At 41.6% G+C, this 18,165-nt stretch overlaps 2 protein-coding genes across 2 annotated transcripts in view; both read right to left on the bottom strand.

Annotated features, from left to right (window-relative positions):
- Positions 1–4,925, bottom strand: part of rims2a (regulating synaptic membrane exocytosis 2a) — a 139,122-nt gene extending 134,197 nt beyond the window's left edge. The window contains exons 1-2 of the mRNA XM_039619950.1: positions 4,832–4,925; positions 4,430–4,624 (exon numbers count right to left, since the gene is read on the bottom strand). Coding sequence (XP_039475884.1) covers positions 4,430–4,608 — 179 coding nt within the window. The 5' untranslated portion in view covers positions 4,609–4,624; positions 4,832–4,925. The remainder of the gene's footprint in view (positions 1–4,429; positions 4,625–4,831) is intronic.
- Positions 4,926–6,455: 1,530 nt separating this feature from the next.
- On the bottom strand, positions 6,456–17,877 carry dcaf13 (ddb1 and cul4 associated factor 13). The gene is made up of 11 exons (XM_031740291.2): positions 17,619–17,877; positions 17,099–17,298; positions 16,912–17,019; positions 16,736–16,825; positions 16,491–16,646; positions 16,257–16,334; positions 16,064–16,146; positions 15,785–15,949; positions 13,101–13,236; positions 7,800–7,963; positions 6,456–7,301 (listed from the first exon to the last, which is right to left on the bottom strand). Exons 1-11 carry the CDS (start codon positions 17,686–17,688, stop codon positions 7,214–7,216), a joined length of 1,338 nt encoding a protein of 445 aa, XP_031596151.1. The 5' UTR covers positions 17,689–17,877; the 3' UTR covers positions 6,456–7,213.
- Positions 17,878–18,165: the final 288 nt, after the last annotated feature.

The raw sequence follows: 18,165 nt of genomic DNA, 5'->3' as shown, positions 1-18,165 counted from the left end.
AGAGAGAGAGAGAGAAACAGAGAGGGAGTGTACTGTAAACTGTCCAGTGGGAAGCTTATCAGCATTGCCTCATCTTATTTCACAACAATATGACTCTATCTTTTTTTTTTAATTTGTCAAATTGAAATTTGCTTTATTGGAATTCATTAATTAGAAAGAACATTACATATATAAAGTCAGATTTACAGGTTACATCACTGGCTTTTTCTCATCCTATAATATGTTAGCTGTCATTTTCTCCCCTCGTATATTTTTGTAAGACGCTGTTCTACATTTAAATTTTGTTTCGCAGACATTACAAGCTTTAATATTTTTCTTGAATTCAGATCACTACTGCTGCCAACATAATCTAACACGTGGTATTATTTGTTCAATGAAAAAGTATTAAGGTGTAGAGTAGAACAAGAATTTTAGAGGCTTAGACCTCTGTATGATGTGTGTGAGTACAGTACTCCACAACTGCTACAGCCTCAGTAGGCCTCCAGGGACACAGGGCCTCTCGGTAACTCTGACCCCAGCTGGTATGTTGAGCTCTCTGGCACAATCAGATAAATGACCAGGATGCAGGGCTGGGGTAGGGGGCGGAGGTTTTTAAGTGTGCATGTATGTCGGGGGTAGGGGAGGTAAGAGCAAGGGAAGAGTTAATGGAAAATGGGATGTGATCAATCAAAGCTAATTTTAGGCCAATGCGCTTCATGTCGAACACCAGCCATCATAGCTGTTGACAGGCACGCTAACCAGAAGTGTAATCTGTGTTTTTAGGCGACTCGTCGTACAGAGAAGTGAAAAGGAACTGATGAACAGCTTACCCTGTGAAAGTCATGTGTGTAATGTGCTCTTTGTCTCTGGAGAGAGTTTTCCAGCGTCTGTGATGATGTCATTAGGATTACCCTGCTCAGGTTTTGAGACTAGAAATAGAAAATCAACGTTACAAACTGGGGGCTTGAAATCAGTGACCTTTTATTGTATATGGTGGGTTTATGGCAGAAGGATGCAATCAAGCTGCATTCGGGGAACTGTAGGATACAATTGTTTCAGATCTTAACCCACATTAGAGGCTAACAGTTAGGACACCCCTGCCTGTTTTGGATGTCCTTTACCCACGATACTAGTCTTGCAAGTTACTGAAAGTGCAATATTACAATGGTGGCTTTTTTTAAAAATTTCAAAGCAAATTCACTGACATTGTTTTCACATCTGATTTTCTTTCTGCTTGGAATTGTTGCATTCTATGTTTACATAAAAACACTAAAAGCTTTAGTGATGATATTTATGCTAGTGTGGGGGTCTTTTTAGATAAAATAAAAATTACAAAATAACCTTAATATAGAAAAAACGGTATTCCCATATACAGAAAATAGGTCATACTTTGTTGTGTGCGATTAAATTCAGGGGGAGCCCTAATAGATGGCAGAGCAGCAGACACCTCACAGCCCTGGAATAGCTGCATCTCAGTGGGAGTCCCTCCTTCAAGGCAGACAGTATAATTAGCACTCTCAAAGGCGATCCCTGAACAAATGGCACAGTACCCCCTGATCCACAGGGTGAACACTGTCACAAAGAAGAGGACAAAGTGGCATATTTACTGGGATGCTACTTATGTGGTGTTTAAAGTGAAAAGACAATTAAATAGGACAGTGCTTACTGATGTCACTGATAGGTAGGTGGGCTGAGACTTGTGCCATTGAAGTTATTCAAACAGTTATTCTTCCCACACTCTAGCATGCAGGCCTAGAGGACTAGAAAAGAGGGGGAAAGGAGAAGTGGAGCTACAGGCATTCTGTGGGTAACCCATCATAGGCAGCTGATACCTTGCTGTAAGACACAGAGTGTCTACATGAGTGGGGGTCCCATAGCCATCATTACTGTAGTGTTCAGGGGCTCACTGAACCATGGAAAGCTAGGATAGTTGATAGCTCCAGAGGATTCTCCATAATGGAACAAATGGACCTGGAGATATGCTTAATTGTCTTTTATAGGTAGACATGTTAGAATTATGCACTGAAATATGATTTAAAGGCTACAACTTTGATGAGCCTCTGGGGAAAGAAAATAAGCTACAGATATGTATGCCGCTGCCTTATACACTTTTCACTGGGGCAGCACATATTCAGCACACGCACACACCGTGGCACCTCCAGTGAGATGACAGCAAGTTGGCAGGCCCTGCAGCTGGAGGCTTCTCTCTCTTTCTCTCTTCTATCCATCCCTCCATCCTCACAGGATTCCCTCTGTTATATTACACACTTCAATGTTCAAGCTGCCACTTTCCAGAAAAGCTATCAGAGCTGCTGTGGGATCGGACCAGGACTGCGACAGCAGAGATGCATGAGCCACACAGGCAGGGCTAGATGTTGTTGCGGTGTGGAGGTGTTTGTTTCCAACACTGCTAGAAATGCTACGAACCATCCAATGACAAGTTAATCCGCTGCGGTTGTACCTACGCCAGGGCTGAGCATATTAATGCTACTCCAGGATATGTTCTGCTTGTGTGATTCATAGGTAAAGAAAGTGGGGATCTACTGTTTTGATGAATCATGATGAGTCACCACATATGTATAGAGAGGCATTCTAAAACTGAGCCAATATCCTGTTGCATGAAAGAAAACTTTACTATCAGGCCACAGAATAGTCGGACGGTCAAATCAGAGTCTCAATAGATAGCAAAACAGTGCCAGCCACCCTTCAGTGTAAAATCCACCTCTTTTGCCACATGTAATTCAGTACATGATGTGACCCCCCCACCTGCACCCACACCCACACACCCACACAAACACACACAGTAACCAAGGCATGAAAGGGGAAAACCGAAAAGAAAACACAGAGTGATTCTTATGCAAAGCAACTCAAACAAAGGCCTCTTTGACCTCCCAACATCTGGTGTCCATTCAGCCTGTGTGGTGTGCATCAAGTTACCCAACATTATGGTGAGACAGCCAGTCACGCCTGTCGCAAAGAACAGCCTCTTCTGCCCATGCTCAGTCATGACAAGGCTTTGACATCACTGTCAGACTAAGAGTGACTAAAACTGACAATCTCCCTTTACCTCCAGAGAAAGAGAAATAGGAAAAACATGCCGCTGTTGGGGAGTAAGGGAGGATGAGGGGAGACAGTGAAAGGGGAGGAAAGGCGGAAAAAGCCTAGATGAATCACCCAGCACGCACCGCAGCGGCTGAGGTAGCCGTGTCTTGGAGAACATGAGTCATGTTCATCATGCAGCAGCACTGGGCAGGGATTGCACAACTTTCTCTCCATTAGGAATGTTGCAAATATTTACCCTTTGTGGGAAAAAAAACAATAGCTCTAATCCTTCTAAAGAGCTCCCAGTGATAGTGCCACACATCCCTCACACTGAAATCACTGGCACCTGCTGAGAGGATGGATTGAACACCAGTCAGCCTGCTGCAGCTCTCAGGCACAAAAACCCCCAAAACAAAACAAAACAAAAAACCATTTTACACCTAAATTGCAATCGGATATTTATGCTGCATTCTAATACAATAGTAAAAACGATGCAGCACCAAAAGTGTGTGCAGCTTTTCATTGAAGAAAAAGATAAACCCCAAGAAAATCAACAGGATGGAAACATTTAAGGCCCACATTTATAACCCTCTCTCTTAAAAATCCCAACGGGTTCAAAGCCATTTTTTAATTAACAGTCCATCAGCAGAGTGTGTTTCTTTATAACAGGTCAAGACGAGCGGGGGTAATATCCCACCATAAACGAGATTTATGGCTCAGGCGGTGATAGTTTTAGAGCCATGATGGCGGAAATACTCCGGTCCACCTTAAAAAAAAGAAAGAAGCTAAAACCCTACAGTGGACAGCGCTGTGGTGCTGAAACAGCTCCGAGCGGCATCTGTACACAAGAGGAGCGGGAGGAGGGGTACTTTAACGTTGAAATCACACACACACACAAACCAGCGTGCCCCATCGCCACAAAGGACACCTTAAATGATCTTTCCAGTGTCATATTGTGTAATCTCGGTGACGTTCGTGGGGAAAGGTTAAGCTATTTGGCGTGCTTTTTACGTGAAAATGGCGGGCGCCGCTGCTAAAACCCAACCCATTACAGCTATAGCCACAGCCACAACAAAGTGGGAGGAAAGCGCCTGGAATTCATGTTGCACTACAGCATTGATGCCAAGCTGGTAGAATAATATAGGAAAGGCTCTAAAAGGGGTGGGGGGGTCAAGAACCGTCAGCCAGGCGAGAGGGGACCTTGTAATAATCACTCCGGTAGCCTACTATCCGCTAGTGGTCGACAGCGAAAAGCTCTAGCTTGGAAGTCAAGAGTCAACACGGCCACCAGTATCTCACAGAGATATGTACACACGCTGTGTCTAATGACAACCCACAAACACACAAGGTTTATTCACCAAACAGCACCGACACCGCCTGTTAACACCCTCTCTTTCTCTCCGCTTACTTTAGCATAGACTGCTCCTTCGCTTCCTCCTTCTTCTGTCGGTCCATGACGCCGAGGATGATCTTCCTCTCCTCCTCGGTGAGGTGGCTGAGGTCCGGCATCTCCGGCATGGCGCCGGCCGCTGAGGGAGCAGCAGCAGCAGGGCCAGGGCCGCCCCGGGGCCCGTGTGGAGCAGACATCTTTTACACACAGTGGCTAAAAAACGAGAAAGTCACCGTCAACCAGCAGCATCGTGGCCGCTATTATTTATTTATTTACCGTTCTTTTCTTAGTGTTAAAGCCGCTAAATGTTCGGTTTGGTTTGGTGTGGTTTGCAAAAGGCACCGCGGCTTACCGACAGCATGACATCTTGGTTAGCGGTATCATGAACATTATTATTATTATCATCATTATTATTATTACCGTTGTTATTATTATTATTATTATTACAGCGTGCTGTGCGAATAAGCGTCAAAATAGGAACTACAGGCTTCATCCCCAGCTAGTGCAATGCTCGCGGTGAACTTATCAAATACGCTGCAGCTGACCGAGCTGGGAATATTCAAGCCAATTTTACACGCCAGCATTTGAGAGCGAGTCAAAGATTAGAAAGAAGCAGATGCCCTTAAAAGAAACAAGAGTGCATAGGCTGTAGGCTACAACCTTCAGGTATTCCAACCACAAGCTTCCATCCATCCAGGGATTTTAAAAAAGTAGAAAAATACACAGGCTTAGGGGAAAAAAAGAAAAAGAAAGACAGCTCTTGCCTTTTATTTTGCAGTCATGTTAAATCCTGTCTAACCCATCGCTGCCATCCCTTAGAGGGGCTTCACTCGCATGTTGGAATAAAAGATGCCCGGTCCGTCCTTATTTGTCTGCCTCTGGGGTCCTTAACCCTCCTCCGTCACTCTGCTTAGCTCGCCTTCCTCCAGGTTAGTAATTCTTGGAGATTTCTTTAATGCACAAAAATGGATGCAATGAGAGAGAGAGAGAGAGAGAGAGAGAGAGAGAGAGGGGAGTACTGTGTATGAGTGTGTGTGTGTGTGTGTGTGTGTGTGTGTGTGTGAGAGAGAGAGAGAGAGAGAGAGAGAGAGAGAGAGAGAGAGAGAAGAGAGAGATGGAAGAAGAGGCGGAGCAATGGAAACACGTAGAAGAATAAAGCCGAGAGGACGCGCTGGATGTTCATTGACAGCAGGCTGACAGTGGCCGCTAAAACGCGGAGTGGAAGAGCGGCGCGCAGCTGGAGCACCGCTGGAAGCAGGATGAGCATCGTCATGCATATTTCACAACCAGATCATGAGCGCCGTGAAAGTGTGGGTGGGGGTGTAAAGTGGGGAGGTGAATGGGGAAAATGACCGGCGATGATGATCGTAACCGCTGCAGGTGTGGCAGCGGCGGTTCTGCTTTCATGCACCATTTGCGGCACACGCCGGCTTTGATGCCACATCACGTGAGAGATTCTGAGGGACACGCGCAAGAAAACAGAGGCAAAGCGGCTACACAAGGCTGGTGCACTGCACAGTGCAAACAGGAATATTAATATCAATATTATATCTACTGGCTCAATGTATGTTAAATAGACACCTTTAGGGATTTAAAGGCAACATCTGCAGTTCGTTTCAAGTGTTTTGTGACGTGAGCCATTTCGAATAAAAGTTGGTTGCAGGCATATTTTTAAATGACATTAAATTATATTAATCTGATTTTACGACCAAAGCAGTTCCACACACCTTGATCTAGGAGTGTCTGTACCACCACTCCCTGCAAGGCCTTTCTTATCTGGGTGACTTTTATCCTATTGGACATTTCTCAGGTCTGACTCCACAACTACACATTCCTCTTCCTGACCTCTATCACTGTTCCAAAGACAGTTTCCCTCTGCCACTTGTTTGTAGGATTTGAAGGACAACATTAAGAGGGCAGAGGCTCTACCTAATAGGGCTCTAAAGTCAATTACCACAAGCGGCTTGATCTGCCGTAATAAGTCAAAACAAGAGTGATCTTGAGTTTTATTTGTGAATGACTGAGCTCATAGTTTCTTCCCAAGTACAAATAATGAAGTTTATTATAAATATACATCAGAAAAACTGTGTGGAGCCATCTGCATATTACATTGAACAGCTCATAAGCTGATATGTGGTATTCCAAACATGAAAAAAAAACAACTTACTTGCACTTTTTTGGTTGTAAGAATTTTGTATTAAACTCTAGGATGTAATCTGTCCAGTTAAAAGGCTAAAATGGAAACAAATCTACCACTTAATTATGATTAGGTTTTCTTTTTAGGCTTTAAAAGAAATATTCACGGGATCAATTAACAGTTGCAATTTCTGAGACTTATGGAAATCCATCAATTTCATTTTGAAGACAACATCCAAAGGTAGGTAGTTACCTATATATGTGGGCTACTTTGGGGCGGAAATGGACAGAATTCAGAGTAAATATCTTTGCTTTGTGACTTTGTGATGAAAGTCATCTCTGGCAGTTTGAAAAGGAAATTAACACATTTTGTTACATTTTATTCACAGAAAATGACGCATCCATTTATCATGCATCATGCTGAACATCAGTGATTCCAAGGGTTAGGGGTTTCCAAGGTGGCTCCTGGGTTGAGAAATGCAAACTTGCACAAAGCAAAGTGTGAAACAGAACCAAACCTAACCAAGTATACTTGGTCTGAATCCATTTTATAGTCTATGTCCTTTTCCTTTCCACAACAGTCAAGTTCAATCTTCTTCAGAAATCTGAAAAATATCCATATAGATGAAATCTCAGTCTCTAGTTCTTCTCTTCTTCAGCTTTGGCCTACTTCACCACAGTGACGACATGCTTCTCCTTCTCAGACACCACGGGAACGCTTCCTGGTTTGCTGTGTTTGCGAACATTCCTCTCCCTGAAAAATGACACAAGGAACCATGAATGTGAAATGAAGCTTTCTGGTGAGAGTATTCAAGTAAGGATGGAGGGACGGGGAAGGGAGAGAACAGCAAACAGTGAGGAGAGTGACTGAATATGAGACTGTTGACCTAACACCTACGTCACAGACTACACTGATGCACTCTGAAAATAATGCATAAAGCACAGATAGTTAATCATTCACAGTTCAAACACATGTCTGACGTATCATAATACTCCCGGTAATTAAGGGGAAAAAAAAGCTATGAATCACTGGACGGCAGAGCAAACTAGGACAATCAATCCAGCATATAAATGAGTATTTAATGCCAACTGAGACCATGTCATAGAGGCCAGTCCCATCTGTGGCATTTTCCATCAGGCTGATGTGACTGCTTTAGGTCAGACCTTTCCTGACATCATGGATAAAGAGTGACTTTAATGTGGCTCCTACAACAAAATCAATTTCTGTGTTATGTAGAAAATGAATGCGTACTTTCTACGACGAGCCTCCTTCATAATCCTCAGCTCCTTGGTCTGGTGGTAGATGGTCTTCGGTAGATGTCGGTGGCGAGCGATGCGCCTGATTTGTGGGTGGTGCTGGAACTTCTCTTTTAGTTTCTGACTGTAGTTGGCAGCTTCTCTCTCCCTGGGGGCCAGCTATATCACACCAGAGAGGAAGAAGTTATTACATAAAACAAATTCTAAAAACGATGAAAAAATTAGGAGAGGAGATGACTGAGGGATCAAAGAAGACATCAAAGAAGACAAAGAGAGAAGACGACAGTTAGGAGAAAATGTATACTGGGGTCACTGTTGACCCTGGAAGACAAATTCCACAAGTTAAATTTGGTTGCCCTTCTGCAGCTTTCACACTGCATGACCACCAGCAGCTCAGGTTTGCTTCGTTGGCATGGAGCTATAAAACAATCCATCCTCAGACCAGTTAAACGGAAATTCCTATTTCCGTTTAATTTAAAACATGGCATTCAAGTTATTGCAGAACTGGGCCCTGTACTATGAAGCAAGCCCAGCATATCCAGGGTATATTTCTATTATCTGGATCCACTTACCCCAACATCGGCAATCAGGATAAGTGGTTGTAGAAAGTTATTAACTGAGTTAACCCATGGTTACCCTAGGCGCTCACACCACCAATCACTTGTGAAAAATACTGGTGGTGGTCATTGCTACCCCTTCAGCCTCCTAGTACACACACACACACACACACACACACACACACGTCGCCTTGTTCTCAAGTTACAAGGTCAAGAAAACTTGACCTCTGACCTCAAGGTCAAGGTCAGTGAGATTTGAACTCATCTGGGATTTTTAGTAGATACACCTATGGTATCAATTTGAAGCTCCTAAGTCGCTATAGCAACAGCAGATTAAGCTGTAATGCGAGTGCTATGTAATACATTGTAGTGAATGTGTGCACTTGAAGCGCTTTGGTCAAGAAGACTAGTAAAGAACTACATTAAAATAGTTTAGCCTATTGGAAACCTGGAAAAATGACAACTGAATAAACAAATTTACCAAATCACAGTGCTATCATTATGAAATTGGCAATTCTGATGGATTATAATCAAGTATTTCATTAAATACATGTGTAAAGGTGAGAGTCAGTTTTAAATTCTATCTGCTCCAACCTCAGTGATGTTTAACATTTTTAAGAATAACGATTAAATATAAAAATAGAATTCAAGGAAAGGCTTAGTCTATGTGTAAATTTGATATAATATTTACAAGTAGACGTGAAGCTGACCAAATCAGAATCAAGGAGAAATATACAAGCCCCATCAAGCACCACAGAGCAAGCAGGGAAGGCAGGAAGCAGAACAGATCACATCTGCAGCACTCACAGTGAGATCTGAAAATGTCCAATGGACAGAAACAAACTAATGCTGTGAGGTGGACTTTGTTATAGATCGGTGGCTAAGTTAAGGCGTTTCCTTTTCTACCTTCGTTAACAGAGGACACATTTAGAAAGGAGACACAAGGTGACACACTATCAGACCATTCACAAAAAAAGATCAGTAAATGCTACTTAACAGTGTTTTTTCTTCACAACATATGCTGCTAACATACTCTGAACCTAAAGAATAAACCCAGAGGTGAAGATTATGTGGCTATTATACAGCCTGCTTAGTAGGAAGTTGTTGTCTTTGCTGTGCAAAGAATTTCATTTTAAAAAAGAAATTAAAAATGAATGGACAAGATTAGTAAGTCATCTCAACATGCCAAGCATTTCATAGAATTCACACTGGTAATAAAGTAATATTTTTCAACCAGCTCTTCTCTTATATATCATCGCCATGGAACCGTAAACCATCCACTTACTGTGTTAATGTAACATAAGTGACTGCTTGCAGTAGCTTTACACTCTAGTGTACAGACACGGGTGCTACCATAGTTCTCGTCTAACTCTGAGAAAGAAAGTAAATATATTTACATAAATATCTCCTCTGAGACAGTCATGATGTGCAATTAAATACAGGTTTTTTCAGTGAATACTGGTGGTGACTTCTTTCAGCCACAAACAAGAACGTGCTCAGTGGACTTGTTAAATTGCTATTCTAACAGTGCTTGTTTAGAGCTGCAGTTACAGCATGTTGTCTAATGTTATAAAATGTTGGACAATACACTAAGCAGTAACTTCTTTTTGACAACATGTTCACTCAAAACTGAATCAATGTCTGTTAAAAAGTAAAAGACACCAGCTCAACAATATCCCTCCCTCGTAGTCTTGCTCATAAAAACCACTGGCTAGTTGAGCATTTACTGGCTGGAGCTGCTCCCCTAGAAGGCTTTCATTCTAATTAAAAGCAATGATTTGTCTCAGATTCAATTTGCTAGAGAAGAGCTGTCAGATGCTGATCCTGTTGTACTAGACTAATTCCCCTGGATACAAATACTAAACACTGATTGCATAATCAACAGGACATTCAAAATATGAGACAGTAGAAAATTATGCATTTCATAGGTTTTGGTTTGGAGGGATCATACATAGCAAGGCTCTTATGAGCTAAACCAAACTTTCTAACCAGTTACAGTGAGGTGTGAGAACAAAGCATGACACACTACAGTTGGGGGAGTGAGGGGGGTTATGACGCTTGAGATGAGCGAGTAACATAGGGACAGCTGCTCCCAGAGAAAACCTGCACAGGGACAGTGTGACAGTGACTGTTGGCAAAACAGATGAATCTATTTAGTCATTTAGTCATCCTGTCAACCCAAAGTTGAGGGGCCTGCACAACATGGTGTCAGTATTAACTGTAATCCTGCTGAGGCTCTGAAAACTTAAGCTATACCCACCCAGCCCTCTGCAGAAACCGCCACCACAATAAACCTTCCACTGCTATTAAAACTAAACTAAAAACCTTATACACACACACACACACACACGAGATCCTAAAATTCACACCCCACTTTATCTTTTTTTAACCTTACACTAGACTATAATTTACAAAATGAACCACGTTTTGTAACAAAGTCCTAAAACTGTCAACTGACTAATTTGGAAAGTGTTTAGTGAGGCCGCTGCTTCTCATAACTAATGAGAGTCGGGATCACTTTCCCCACAGACTTCTAATATAACTGGATTTCCTTTTGCAACCACCTAAGCTGGCCTCCTACTGGTGTTTAGAGAGAATGCACATCCAGACTGCCAAAGAGGCTTATAACCAAATTGAGAGTTTCATTACGTCCGTGCTTTCATTGTGAGGTAAAAGTAAAAAAGAAAAAAAATAGCAATGTGAGAAATATTCCACTACGAAACAGCTCTACACTTTGACCCTATGAGCCAACTGTCACACACAGATCCAGACTAGTCACTGAACATAACGCTTTGTTGTCTTCTTGGGACACCTACTTCACAGCCTGTCTCCTTGACATGCCTGGTTATACGGAACTTGGCCTTCAATTTGGAAATGGTACTAGGGCTCACTCGAATAATTCTGAAACTTGGTTTTGTAGAACATCAGCTTGAAGTTGCTCTATGGCACAGACCCTATCGAGGTTAGTCACATGTAGCATGCTTGGAACAGACACCAAGTGACCGTTGTAGCAGGGTCCATGCTCACTGGTTCTGCTAATCAGGGACTTGACTGTCATCACCAACCAGCTCAACCAACTGATGCCTTTTTCCTTACAAATGTGGCACCATTAAGAAGGGAAACTTTCCAACAGTATAAGATTTATTAACAAGACGCACCGTTACAACAAAGAAGTCATCGACCAAACGCAAATTTTCTTACTTTTTGTGCAAAGTTTATATATTCTTAGCTGTCTGCATTAACTTTAATCCAAACTCCACAGACAGGCTGTGGATACCTGTGTGTATTTGCTTTTGTTTCGTCTGTGTAATCCCAAACCATTTTTAATGTTTCCGACTTATCCATGTGTAACTTCAGTCACCGTGTATTGTGCTCTGTTCTCTTTTGGTGGTCGCGCTGTGGCTTAAAGTCTCCAGTGTACACACCAACAGCTGTTGCTGCTGTGCTGCTTTCCCTCTTGTCTGACTTATGTTTTATCAAATTCTCCACGTTTCCTAATATCTGCTATCAACTGATTAAGTAGAATGTTATAACAAGATGCAATAGACTGAAAGCAAAACCCAACTCTTAAAGCTATAAGAGCTTGTTTCAGACCGTAAACGCCTTAAAAAAATAAAAAATAAATCACAAGCACTGTCTTTTCATGTTATTGACTCAAAAAGTAAAGCATGTGAGCATCAATAATTCAGTTGAGTTAACTCTTTTAACATGTTTTAGGTCTTGGTCTAAAATACAAAGGGTTAAGCTAGAACTGGAGTCAAAGTGTACACAGTTGCAGGGGAAAAAGGGAGTGATGTGCAGCATCAGATAGAGAACTCCCCGTCAGTGCAGCGTGCTGTACTGACGGTGACACAGACAAAGCCTCGAGTCGGCGTTTCAGCATTTCCTGATAATTAAAGACCATCTGAGTACAACTTGAATGTTAATGCTTCATTATTTTCAGAGTGGCCCCCCGCTTTAAGTGATTGGCCGATTTTAAACTGCTGATAGGAGCAGCCCTTGTCTGATCTCTTTAAGTGCAAAGCTTGCAAATAAATCTCCCCTTACACAGTTACAGTAGAACAAGTGCCAAAAGCAGGCCAGTTTTCCACTCGGAGCCTGCATTAAGAGAATAGGCGAGAGTGAATCCGATTAGTAATGAAAGATGGCTGCTGGAGATGGCACGCGAGAGGCAGCTGATCGTCGTGAGTCAGCCACGACCAGGATTGAGAATAACACAATATAAATGCTGATTTCTGCCATCAAAACCTACATAAAAAAATGAATGCAGCGCTCTCTAACAAAGACAGCTGGAGTGGAAATCTGGGAGAATGCTTTGTTGATGATTTGTTAAATAACTGCACAAGCGCTGAGTTTTTTTTGCCCACCCCCCCACAGGAGCCCCTGTGCCAACCGGTACATTGTACTTATTGAGAGTGATTCTACCCTAAGTCAGCATCCATCAGGGCACTTGGCAACAGTAGTGCTGTAGCTCCTGGCACAGTCACCCACTCTTACACTGCTGAAGGTAGGCGCAGAGCCACAGCGGTGTCGAAGAATCCAGCTAACTCATAAAACACGATCAGGTAATAAAGTGAAGGAGGAAGATACAGTGTGTTTGACAGCTGAGGAAAATACAGCTGCCCACTGGCAGGTAGACATCGTGATGAGGAATTACCCGAAAAGCTGCCAAGAAGCAGCAAGTTGCCTTTGATATGAAATCAGTAGGAATAATGGAGAGAAGACGAGGGCAGACTCACCACTCCTAGTTTCTCGGCTGCGTTGGCTTTCCACAGTCGGATATTCATCTCGTCTGAGCCGCTCAGGATGTACTTGTTGTCTGCAGACCACTTTATACAGATGACGTGTTGCATGCGTTTGGTGTGATACACCTCCCTAAATTTTAGTTTTTTAAAAATTGCAAAGGAAACAAAGAGAAGCCAGGAATTACTGTAGGTAGGAAATACCTAGAGAGACTCTTCAAACCACAGATAAAGTGCATTTTAATAAGCCAGCCATCACCAAAACAACTCTTGTATTATGACAGAAGAGGGTTTACAGAAATGTGGTTACACAGCTCATAATAAACAGGTATCACGATAATGTTTAATATCTGCTTTCTGATTACATAACAGAATTGAGCCTATAAGTAGAGTAATTAGTAACACTTGTGCTCTACCTGCTTTGATCTCACAAAAAAGGGGGAAAATCATGCTAAAATACTATATTTCTACTTGCTGACTACTTACTAATTGCCACGTAAGCCCTGACCAGCCCATGCTGTGATGCTGTCCGGCTGGCAGCTAATGTAACACTACTACAGCTATTTGTTCTGGAGCTTGACAACAGTACAAACAATACAGCATGTACTATTAAGGCCCATAGAAACCAAACAACAGCTTTGTTTTTTTGTGGTTCATTATCAACCAGCAGCCATAATCTGCTACTGTGTAGCACATGGCCTTTTTCACAGGGTGTGTTTGGAACATTTTGACATTATCCTAGTAGAAAATTCACAGCTGTTATTATTACACTTGCAATTGATTTACGTTAACGTTTAACAGATATAATAAATAATGTACTTAATATTTAATCAATTCAAGCCATCAGCAAAAACACATTGATTGATTTATTGCTATTCGTTTTCAAAGACATTCTTCAGCTAAAGCCTGAATAAATAAAATATGAGCCAATTAACATTAGCTGTGTAACAGTTCTAAAACTGAGACTCAAATTGAGATATGAACATTGTATAATGTGCAATATGAGTATTGTATTATGATGTTCATAAATTATATCATGGCAGAGAGGAAGAGCCACTTCACTGCTTCATTACTGTAGCACTACCAGCTAGTAGCTTCTAGTATGTTAGCTAGCTTTGTGTAAAAATACACAGCTTATCTGAGCCGTTATCCTCGTCTTCTCCTGATTTTTTCTAAATAAAGCGAATATTTTTTTGTTGCTGTTCAAACAATGTGTTTAAATGTAAAGGAAGAAGTGACACTGAAAACATTTTTTAATAAAATGTATAACTGTATGCTAATTAGCCAGAAGCTATTGTTATTTTGCTAAATAGCAAACCGTCAGTAGTTAGCACTACAGACATTAAGTGAGAGAGAACTGGGAAGTCAAACCAATGCTGAATTCTGAAATGCTAATAATCGTTTAAATTAAAGTTCATTTAAATGAGGCTTCAAAAAAAAAAAAATCCAGAAAGAGTGTTCATAAATGTTTCAACATGGCTTCCATGTGGCGAGTCCTCCTACAGGTGCATGTACCTGATTAAAGCCATAGACAATATAAAAGATGGATACAGCTTCTGGGTCTGAAAAGTGAAGCCAATCAGGGTCCATTAGCAGTGGCTGCATAAACACTGGCAGTCATATGGAAGGGAAAAGGGACCACCCAATATTTAAAATCCTCCAAATTCCTCATCCATTTTCTCCACAGTCTTATCAGAAAATCCTTATATAAAGAGTTTTGACCCCAAATCCAAACTATCAACAAGGTGAATAACAAACATAAAGATGTCCTTCACCTTTCTTATCAAATTTAATCCTTTTCCTTTTTGTAGTGTTTATATGGTTAAAAACATTGATGAATAATAATATTTTTGAATATATTTTGCAGTTTGTGTTGTGTATATAAAGTAATGCAAAGCCTAGTTATAGATCTAGTGCAGTGCTTTGTTCCTGACCTGACATTCAGATTTAATCATACAGACTTGTGGTTGCAACAGGAGCACATACTGTCATTTCAATACTATAGCTCATTTTACGTCTGCTTTGGATGATTACAATGTTGTGGCTCATAATCAAAAGCCCTATTGAGAATATGAATGGGATTTTTACTTCCCAAACCTCAGTGTTGAGGTTCATAGAAGTCCATGCAAAATCATCGCTCCGACTTTACCTTGGAAAACACCTGAGTTTACGTGCTCAGTCACTCATTTTGGATAATACTGCATAAAACATTAAGTGACTTTTGTAAATTTTGGTCACCAACTTTCAAAAATCATGATTATCCAGGATGTGCTCATTGGCTGACACATTTTGATTGACAAAATGCCCCAAAACACCGAAGAGAGCGAAGGTGAAAACATTCATCCTGAGACATCAATACAGAGCTTCACAAACCAGAAGGTGACATCATGGTTGCTACATCCATTTTGTAGTTGGTTTATAATCAGGCATGGCAGTCTGGTGAGAGCTGCAGTGTTTAAAAGTCATGAAAGTAAAGAATGAACGGAAATAACATCAGAAGAATTACATCTTTTTTTTTTAGTTATTCCCACTCAAAGGGGGTCAAAAAACAAAGCTATGAACCAAACCAAAGGATTTATGCTATAATTTAATTACACCACAAATTATACAGCATAGTCAACAACAGTACAATTTTTCTTAACACTTTGCTGGCACCATAAAGTTTGATCAGCATTACTGACCTGCTGTGTCCACCGTCCTTGGCAAAGATTCGGATGGTCTTGTCAAAGCTGGCAGACACAAACTCCTTCCCCGTGGGAGCATAGTCAACATCTAGCACAGCAGACACATGGTCCATGTGTACCATGATGGGCTTGGCCAGGTACCTCATGTCATATGTGTAGAGGCTGGTGAAAAGGAAAAACAAAAAACAAAAAACAGTTTCTACGAGCTGAAAAAAAAAAGAGGACCAGCTAAAATGTGATCATATGATTAAATCAGAGTTTCTTTCCCAGACTCACTTGTAGTCCTCATTTGCACATGTGAAGTAATAGGCTTCCATGGGGTTCCAGCTTAACGTGTTGCTCCTCATTGTCATGATGACCTTAAGAAGAAAGTGAGAGCAAAAAGTAGCTGATTATCATGCCACATCCATGTAAATTAACAGGGAGATAAACGGGTACATTCCTGCACAAACTGTAAGGGGAGATTTACCTTTTTAAGTGGTGTAGATTCCCTCATGTCATAGAGCACTATACTTCTGTCAGAGGCACAGCTTGCAAGAAGTTCAGTCTGTGGAGAGGATAACCCTTGTCTTTATTTATCAGCACATGTGTTGGCTTTAAGTCGCCATAAACACTTGTGAGCTTATACGTCCAAGCAATCTTTTTCGTCACATGACTGGAGGGCGGGGCCCATGTGTGTGAGATATAGCACGTGGTGTCTTACCTCCACAGGGTTAAAGTGCACAGAGCTGAAGCTGTCTACACCCCAGGTGAAAGAGCGGATCGGGCTGCTCCTCTGCTCATCCCAGATGTCCACCTGCTGGCCGCACGTTGCAAATACAGGATCGTTCTGATGATGGTCCAGACCTGTGTACACAGTCTACAAGGGACATTTTTTTTCATTCATACTTCACTGATACATGAATATGCAATTCTATGCGATGAAACAGCAAAATTATTACAGCATACTTTTCCCAGGATGGTGTTAATTGGCTCCTCTTCTTCTCCGTAGCCTGGTGATTCCATCTTCCATTGTTTGATTGTTTTGTCATCACCGACCTGTTGCAGAAAAAAAAGGCACGTTAGATGTCAGCTAATATGAAGTCAAACAATTCGGAAAGGTCTTCAAAACGATGATCAGTTACCGTAAAGAAAGAGGTCCCACAGAAACGCACAACCATTCCCCGCACAAAACCTTCATGTGCCTGAAACGTCCGAACGCACTCGTGTTTGGACAGATTCCACACCTTCACCTGAAGATCAAATCCAAAAGCAGAGTCCTGTCAGTTTGCAAGAAAGGCTGAGATTAAAAGGAAATGCATCTCCACATACCTCCCCATCACAGGAGCCTGACAGCAGGGTGGAGAGGCTCTTCGCGTGCTTGGCCATACAGTTCACCCCATCTCTGTGACCATCCAGCGAGGCCACGAAAGGCTTGGCAAACACACGCTCCAGCTTGGTGGCGTTCAGAGCCCGAGTGTACTCCCTGCTCACCTCAAACGGATGAAGAGAGGGGTCATAGTTTCTGGGGACTAAAAACACACAGCAGTCACTTCTTTACGTGCTGACAGAAAAGAGCATTTCCATTAATTAAAAAAATCTAAGTATGCAGGTATGTTGATGCTAACCAATTCATGTATCACAGACTGTTTTTAGGTTCCATAATAAGATTATAGGGGTTTAGAAATGTGTGAAGCAAAATTTGCAATTCCAAATAAGCTAAATGCAAAGACAAGATATGCAAAATGAGATTAACAGCATGACTGTTGTTTCAGTAGCTTTAATCAGATGCTAACCCTGTAGCTCTTTCGTATGTATGCTGTTAGCTATTTAGCCGAAGTGTTTCACTTACCGCGCTGGATATCCAGTTTGGTCTCCCGGACATAATCATCCGGGTTCCTTGCGATGACTTTAACTTTCATTTGGTAGCGAAGGGGCACACTCTTACAGAAAAAGGAAAATTACAGCAACAAAAATATTAGCAAGTAGTGAACACACCGGCCATGTGTTGATAGCATTGGTTGCTAGTGATGAGAGTCAGCGAGCTCGCGTTGCATTGTGGGATGTCTTGTCCTCCTCGTTGCATCCATTGACTGTAGTCAATGGTTGCATCAGTCACAAGTAAAGAAACGAGTTTTAAAGTTACAACATTTAGAAAGAGAAGGACCGGAAATACTTTTTTCGTTTATTTGTTTTCAGTTAAGTCAAGGAAACCCAAGGCCAACCTTCGGAGAAAGGTTCACGGGGACTTCAAGGGACCTTTACCGAAGACACTTAGAATAAGATAGACATAATAATTAAGTTCAAAATTACAAAATTATGAAGAAATAAAAGATATATGAAAGCCTGTAAAAGCACTATTTAAATCATTATTTGAATAGCCACACTGATTTTATGTA

Source organism: Oreochromis aureus, linkage group 11 (assembly GCF_013358895.1).
Source record: "Oreochromis aureus strain Israel breed Guangdong linkage group 11, ZZ_aureus, whole genome shotgun sequence".
Lineage (NCBI taxonomy): Eukaryota > Metazoa > Chordata > Actinopteri > Cichliformes > Cichlidae > Oreochromis > Oreochromis aureus.
This window is presented reverse-complemented; position numbering and strand designations above follow the sequence as displayed.